The 8,396-nt window shown below is 34.0% G+C and overlaps 1 protein-coding gene across 1 annotated transcript; it reads right to left on the reverse strand.

Moving 5' to 3' along the window:
• Positions 1–1,198: 1,198 nt before the first annotated feature.
• On the reverse strand, positions 1,199–3,787 carry LOC137748856 (blue copper protein-like). The gene is made up of 3 exons (XM_068489044.1): positions 3,527–3,787; positions 2,810–3,160; positions 1,199–1,805 (listed from the first exon to the last, which is right to left on the reverse strand). The coding sequence occupies exons 1-3, from the start codon at positions 3,705–3,707 to the stop codon at positions 1,435–1,437; spliced, it is 903 nt and encodes a 300-aa protein (XP_068345145.1). The 5' UTR covers positions 3,708–3,787; the 3' UTR covers positions 1,199–1,434.
• Between the last annotated feature and the right edge of the window lie 4,609 nt (positions 3,788–8,396).

An 8,396-nucleotide genomic window follows, 5' to 3' on the forward strand; every position in this document is an offset into this window, starting at 1 on the left:
CTTTATCGTGGAAGCCATGGCAGCACTCCATCGTCGTCGGGCTTCTCCGTCATGGAATTCATGGCAGTACAGAAGCCCAAATTTCCCCAAATAATTTCAACCTCCTTCGTAATTTTTCTTCTGGGTGAAATTTCCTTCGTAAGGTTAGTAAGATGGATATGATCTGTCATGGGTTGGTGAAATTTGGGGGTAAAGCTGCCATGGCTTCAGGAGAAAGGGGTGGGAGGCGGTTGGTGGACGTATGGCAGCTGTGTTCTTAGTGAGAGAGAAGGTGCATGTTTGGAAACTAGTAAAAGAGAAAAATGGTGTGTTTGGTAAGAAAGATAGTGGGAATTTGGGGAGAGTTTTATTTGATAGGTGTTTTAAATTTAGTGATCCTTAGATGATCAGTAAGTTAAGTACTTTCTAGTGAGTACCCAAGTATTATCCTGTGCTTGGAATTATATTCATTGCAATTGATTAGTTTAAGCAAGGAGACTTTGCTCCAACTACCAAACTCCATGGTTTATTTATTTGTTTTATATAATTTTGATTAACCCAACTCCATCGTTTGTTTCCAAGAACTTTCCAAGTGACTGACTGTTGCCTGGAGCAAAGTTTATTTCTCTGAAAAAGGATCCTTGCCAGATCTTATTTTTAGGAATCTTAGAGATTTTGTGATCGTGATTGTTCATCATACATCATGCGATCATAAATGATTTCAAAATTTAAAATTTAAAATTAAATATAAATATTACCTAACGAAAACTAACCGCACGATGTACGATAAACGATTACGATCGCGGGATCCTTAGGATCCCTAGGAAAAAGGATTCAGCGAGGATCCTTTTCCTATTTCTGTAATCCAGTTTGGAGTTTTATGATATATAAATATAGGTAGTGCTATCTACATATCTATTTTTACTTCTCACACACATTTTTCAATATTCAGCCGTTGGATTAAATGAATTTAAGAATATCAATGGAAACAAATAACAAATGTATGGGGAAGGTAAAAAGGGTGTGTGAATAGCACTACCCTAAATATAACATTGTGGATCAGTGATAATTTTTTTCATATTTGTAAGTGAAAAATTTAGTGATGATATTTCATTTATATGTATATGACGATGACGTATGGTATTCATGTTGAATTTTATACTTATTATGGTTGTCCTAGGGTATAAGAATATCGTTTTATATATATAAAAAAGGGGGCAAGTGGACAAAAATAAGCAATTGGCAGCAGTTGTTTGTATATAACTAGAGTAAAGGAACGTACATACAACCAGGATTATTACGAAGGCCAAAGGTGAATACAAAAGCAAAATCATAAAATATAAATCAAATAAAATCAATACAGCCTCACAGCATGTACTGCAATTGTATGGAACATATTCCAAAGGAATTACAAATATCAACATGAGCTAGCCATGGCTAGCTAGTGACTAATGATCAATAGAAGAAAGCTGCCACGGCAATGAACAAGAAGGTGAAGTAGCCGCTGCTAATCCTGGACGGGGCTGAGCTGAATGGAGCATGAGCAGCTCCTGGTCCACTGGTGCCGTGAGTAGTAGGCGAGGAAGGTGCTATGGAACCCGATGGTGGTTGGGCTGTCCTTGATGTCACGTTAATGGCTAGCTTTTGGCCCAATAGGCAGTGGCGATCGTAGGTGGATATGAAGAAATGCTCACCGCTGGTGTTGAGAAGGATATTCACTGGACTATTTGTGTAAACGGCGATAGTGCTGTTGGTGGTGCAGTTTTCATAAGCTGGCTTGGTCACCAAAGCCACATCGTCTTGTGTTCCATTGACAAAGTGGAAAACTACAAAAGCAAGAAAGTAAAACATTGTCAAAGAATTAATAATTTACATGTAAGAAACAGAATTTGATCGGCTTTTAATTAGTCTGGCTATGAACAGATGTCTATACACGATAAATATTAGGGGTTTTTGAATTTTAATCCTTCAAGAAGATTAAAATTTAAAAAAAAACCTGGTGTTAGATTGATTATTGATTTTAGACCCTTAATTAGATTGATTATTGATTTTAGACCCTTAATGTGTACTTAATTCAATTTCATATTATATTTTTGTTTTTATATTTAATAGAATTTTTTTGTCAAAGTTTTTATATTTAATAGATAACTTATTTAATGTTATTACATTAAATTTTAAATTTAGTATTATACAATTTTATTTAACTTTCTCCAATTAGTGTACCTAAACATCCATATCATAATATATTTTACTAAATTAGTGTACCGAAATGCCCGTACCTAAATATATTAGAGTGAATTAGTGACATATAAGAAAATATGTAAAAACATAAGTGTACCAAAATTCTGTACCTAACTATATGACACTAAACTAGTGTACCGAAATGTTGGTACCTAAATATATTATACTAAACTAGCGTACCGAAATGTCCGTACCTAAACATATTATGCTAACTCATTGTACCGAAATGTTCATACCTAAATATATTTTTATAAATTAGTGGCAGATAAGAAAATATGCAAAAACATAAGTGTACCAAAAAATCTTTACGAAAATATTTTCTTATATAAAATGCCTACCATAATGAGAATTAAAATTTATAATATTTTCATAAAATTTAAATATATAAAATTATAAATAAAAAAAGAAACATTGAATACGTATGCTGGCATTAAATAGAGTCTAGGGACTAAAATTAATTTTTAATCTTGTATAAGACATTTTTCTAAACTTTATCTTATTTAGGGATTAAAATCTAATTTTCTATAACTATTACCATGTTGATGCTTTACGTGCGTCATGCAAAGAGGATATCCGAGTGTATAATTACCTAGAGTGTCTCCGACAATGAAAGTCTTGAAATAGGCCCAAGCAGCATAAGCCTGTTCATCGCCTGGTACAAGCCAACCCAATTGATCACCGACGACGTAAGTCACTGGTCCTCTGGGTGCAGGGCTTGGAGCAGGTGATCCATGTTCGGCGGTCACGTTGATGGCCAGCTTTTGTCCCAACTCACAGTGCTTGTCCTTGGTGCCAATGAAATAGTACTCTCCAGTGGTGTTCAAAGTGAAGTTGGCCGGACTGGTTGTTTCAAGGGTTATGGGGTCTGTCGAATTGCAGTTGTCGAAAGCTTCCCTTGTGACCCTCGCTACATCTTGGTCACCGTTTGTAAAGTTGAACACTGAAAAATGAACAACATAAATTCAACACATGCCTACTTGGAAATTCTTTTTTAAAACGTATTTATACTCAGAAGCGAGTGCTTCTGTTAGAAGCATATCAAAGATTCAAATATTTTTAAGAAAATACATGCAAGTGTCTTTTTTCCTCCAGAAAACAAGTCATATGTTTTTCGAAGAAACGATTGCTATGTGTTTAAGAAGCACTTCAAATACTTTTCTTAACCCATAAACATTTTCAACAATTTCCGCCAACTGTTGAAAGAATAGTTTTTTGTGATCTGAAAGCGCTGAATCTAAAAGCACTTCCATTCATTTTAGCTTAAAATTGCTAAACATAATGAAACTTGAGTATATATGTAACGTACCGAGAAGGTCACCAACGGCGAAATGGTGCACGGCGGCCCAGCTTGCATAAGCGTATTGACCGCCGGGAGGAACCACCCACCCGATTTTGTCTCCAACCACATGGGTTTCCATTGCTGCTGTGGAGTGAAGCAGACCAACCACTGCTATGGCTAGAATGGCTATGGAGAGTTCTTTTCCCATATTGTGTCTTTGTATTTTGTAACTGCTTTTTTCCTTGTTTTTCTCTTATCTTTTATAGAGGTTAGAAGGAAGAAATTGTGGAGAAGCTTTGCTGATACTTTGACAAATGATAACAAGATTGTTTCCCCAGTTTTATACTGATACCAATTATTCAAGGAGGTCTAGAACCTAATGACCAATTTACAATTGACGTGGACCCAGTTTGATGTAATTAAATGCCGGCGTATTTGCATGCCCTTAGTTATATCTTTTAGTGAGATTATTTGCTACTTGTCTTGAAAGAAAAGAACACAAACCAATAGTATACTCCATTTGTATTTGTTAATTTTGCATAAACCAATACAGATGGGATGGTAGGATAAAACACTAATTAACTTGTTAATTAATAAATGAAATCTTATTATTCATGATTTTTTATAAATTTATTTGTACAAAAGACCCTACTATGCAATCCTTTTGATTTTATAATGCAGCCAAGAGAAACGAGCTTGAAATGATCCACGATCTTCAGCCTAATTAACACGTTTTTGACCATTTGATCTAGATAGTTATCTTCTAAAAGACCTCTTTATTAGCCCTGCATATAATTTGATATAGTTTTAATTAAAACCCAGCTAGGATAAAAAAGTCAGACTTTCTGAACTTTTCATTATCTAGTTCTTGCCTGGAGATTGCTCCACCCCGATTCTATGTGACCAAATTTATAAGGATATCATCATTTTTGCCATGACGCTATGGAGATTGTCTTAGCTTTAATGATAACAGAAATTTGATGCCGCTACTAACTTTATGTAATTCAAGGGGCAATTTGTTTTAGGTCTCAAATAATTTTGAGAAGGGGTAAGGGGTGTGAGGATATAACGGTAAAAGATTCCTATATATGTAAAAGGAAAAACCTTGCAATTGCTTATAAGAGGTTGGGCTACTCAAGGTTTTCCCTTTCACCGATGTGAGATTATTTTACCTTCACATCCTCACAAGGGACCTCTCTTACCTTCACATCCTCACAAGGGGACTCTCTCGAAAGAGGTACTCTCTATGGACTCTCTATCACCTTGCAGTTTAACTTTAATTTTCGTGTCAACGTCCAAAATATGAGGTGGCAAATAATCTATAGAGAGTTCCACTTTTGAGAGATCTCCTTAATTGGAAAGGAAAATTGGTTTTATTTGTCTTAATTGAAGAAAATAATTAAATTAATTGATGTATCGTAAAAAAAAGAAATGATACATATACGAATATGAAGTATTTATTGATCTAAACTAAAATTTCTGTTTTGTTCATGAGCATGACCATTGCATATTATTCTTTCCACGATGAAGATCATATTAGTCCCATATTACTGCTGTGGAGTTCGGAGAGGAAATTTCCTTCTATCTTATTTGTCTCACATTAGTTAATTTGAAAAGTTTCACACACCTTATAACATCAGGCCCATCTTACAATTAGAGAGATGAATCATGGAGAGCATAAAGCTTGGGTTATTAGGGGCACTTGGACTCTAATAATTAAACTCAATAACAATTATTTTATTAATTTTGGATTTAATTAATTAATTAATTAATTTTTAAACCAACAAACTCATCATTTTGAATGAAATCTGAGATGACGAAAGAATATCATAGCAGTACACACCCCTTATGAGAAGATGCCTACCAGACGACACATACCATAGGTTCATACCTGTTGTGAACATGTATATGTACATTGTATCTACATCTATTTGCATTGCATTTAGAGCACAGAAAAAAACGAATCCTTTCTTCTGAAATACCCAAACCTTCTCGCTGAGAGAACCACAAAGATATTTGTCAAAAACTAATTTTTCCGGTGCTGGAATCCTAGTTTAGATCGTTGAATTTTGATGAAGCAGATGCCTACAAAAGTACAAGCATAGAGTAAGGGCAAATTTATGTTTTAAGGATCTTGCGGTATGCAAGCCTCGAACTTCACTTCGTTTGTTTAAATATGTCTTTTTTATTCAACATACAGTGTTGTCATTGATTTGTTTATTATCATATTTGGATATATATATATATATATATATATATATATATATATATATCATCGATTGTCGATAAATATCCAAATTGCATGATGACCATTCTAACAAACACATGTACACCATCTCGGTCTATGAAGGAAATAATAATTTCCGCATTGAAATAATATATCAAATATTGATAAATAAAATTAATAAATCATAAGAAATTCAAAGTTTGCTACCTTATTTTGTGTGTGTGGGTTGGTTGTGTTTAAATAAACAAAAACATTGGGATGAATAGTAAACCTAATTAGAGAGTCAAGATACATGGAACCATCGTCTTAATTTCAATATTGTAATTTCCTACCAGATACACAAAGACAAACTTGAGTAGGTGAAAGTCGACGCAGAAAACAGGAGTCATTATTAAACCCAAACTAAGATATCTTTGCAAATGGGTCGTTATCAAATACTTGTCAGCTTAATAAGAAAATTATATACAACATCGCATGCTGTGGAGTCTAGAGGAACTGGCCAAATCAACCTTCGGTTGCAGGGCTTTACTAGCTCAGTTCCATTCATTTTTTTATTATGTACATTAATATTAGACGAATGTGAAGAAAGTTGAAATTCTGCATCAGGGACCTTACACGTGTTTTTAAAGAATTTGACTACTTTTCATATTATTAATAATTAGTTTTATGATACAATCTTAATTTTTTTCATGATATCAGAATCACGTTACCAACGTGTTCCCATGACATTAAATATGTTGTTAACGTTCTAAGCTTAAATGACCATATGATCCATACATGTGAACAAATTGTTGAGAGTGCAAATCTCACGCTAGAGAATTCATAGACCTTGCACATCTTTATAAAAAATTGAGCTGCACCCTATATTATCTATTAATTTTACAATGAAAACATCAACTTAAGCACACTTCCACAAAATGAATTGAAGAAACATAAGACCAATGTATCGATTAAAATGTTGGGTTCCAAGTTTTCATTTTAAGGACACTATACGTGGAAATAATTCAGTACGTATTTCTTAGAACGTGACAACAAGACTTCTAGAAGAGCATATATTTTATGAACCTCATGTGCATTTCATGAGCAGTAGATGAGCAGGGCATGTTACGCTTCAGAACCTTCCTACCGAACATCTCTTTAATTTAAAGGAAAACTAATGAAAATAACTTGAAAATTTTGAGTTTTAACGATAAAAACAAAATAAAGGATAAAGTGAATAGTATCATGATTGATTTTTTAATGTAAAAATATGATTTTTCATTAAAATGAACAGTACCAATAACTTTTCGTTAAAATTCCTTTAATTTAATGATTTGCCAAAGTTTTCCAACAAGGCGGCTTCTAGGGCTCAAGAAATATGTATATGAAACTACCCTCGTTTAAATAGTCTGTAATATTGACTTCATTTGTTAGGTGTCAAATAATGCACCCATCATGATGCGACAACAAGTTTAATATTATTGATCACCAATTAGTCAATGACAAGGATAGAATTGGTGCAGAAGAGTATTGGTAGAAAACGGAAAGAGATCATTTCCGGATCTCTTCCTCCAAAATTCAGGAATCAAGTGATTCGATCATTTGAAATTTCATCTAATAATAAAAAATTATTATAGCTTTTAATAGTTTTTACTAACTTCTCTATTTTTAACCGTTGGATCGAATTTTAAAGATCCGGATCACTTGATCCCTGAGCTTTAGAGGAAGAGATCCGGAGAGGATCTCTTTCCGTAGAAAACTACCAGTGACTGCTTCTGTCACACCCTAATTTAAAATAGGTACTTCGCTCATGCATGCAACCTCTGCCAATGAACTAGATTTGGATGAAACATTTCAAGCAGTTTAGGAGAATACAAGCCTATGTTAGCAAAGCTATCTGTAACAATATTCTCCTCTTGAAAGATGTGAGAACAACAAAAAGTCATTTCGCGAATGTGGGCTAAACAAGTAAATCATTATGTACGAAGAAGCAAAGGAGGAACAAAATCATTCGAATGGAAACACGAAAATAACATTAGAATAGTCACTTTCTAACCAAAGACAACCCCAACCCCTATGATAAGCAAATTCTACACCAATAATTATTGCATAAAGTTCTATGAAGAGAGAATTGTGATGGCTAATATTACGATTTCTTTTAGACAAACCATCCATATGTTTATCCAAGGATATCAAGGAGGGGACCATAGCACGAGATGAATACTAGGGACGTTGTGAGGAATATGCCGAATCTAGAGAAGAAATGACACAAGTATCTAAACACTGGGAGTAATCCTACTATGGATGCGACCAGAAATGATAGACATGCAAAGATGATGGAAAAAGATTGAACATCCCTGAAAAATAAAGCTTTCCAAATAGCCGAAATCGTAGAAAGACCGCAAAGACTCAAAGATTGTGCAACTGACAAGAAAAGAGCTTACACATAAAAGCATCCCAAAAATAGCCAAAGAATCTAAAAAAGATAAAGATTTACAAAATTGGCATGCTAACCACTTCCAAGTTGCTAAGAAAATTGACGGCTTAAAAAAAGATGAGTAGTAGATTCCTCAAAAACATGACAAAGGCAATAAATAAAAGCCAAAGAAATATCATGTCGTTGTATGTAACCTCCGTGGGAAGTTTATCATGAACAAGACGACAATCCAAAATAGATAGACAAAGCAGAAT

The sequence above is a fragment of the Pyrus communis genome, chromosome 10 (assembly GCF_963583255.1).
Source record: "Pyrus communis chromosome 10, drPyrComm1.1, whole genome shotgun sequence".
In the NCBI taxonomy this organism is placed as follows: domain Eukaryota; kingdom Viridiplantae; phylum Streptophyta; class Magnoliopsida; order Rosales; family Rosaceae; genus Pyrus; species Pyrus communis.

What these genes read in the sequence shown, in the direction of transcription:
- LOC137748856 (XM_068489044.1), bottom strand. Translation starts at nt 3,707, where the DNA reads ATGGGAAAAGAACTCTCCATAGCCATTCTAGCCATAGCAGTGGTTGGT. An exon ending in CGCCGTTGGTGACCTTCTCG is followed by an intron (nt 3,161 to 3,526) that starts GTACGTTACATA and finishes TTCATTTTTCAG; the next exon opens with TGTTCAACTTTACAAACGGT. An exon ending in CATTGTCGGAGACACTCTAG is followed by an intron (nt 1,806 to 2,809) that starts GTAATTATACAC and finishes TTGCTTTTGTAG; the next exon opens with TTTTCCACTTTGTCAATGGA.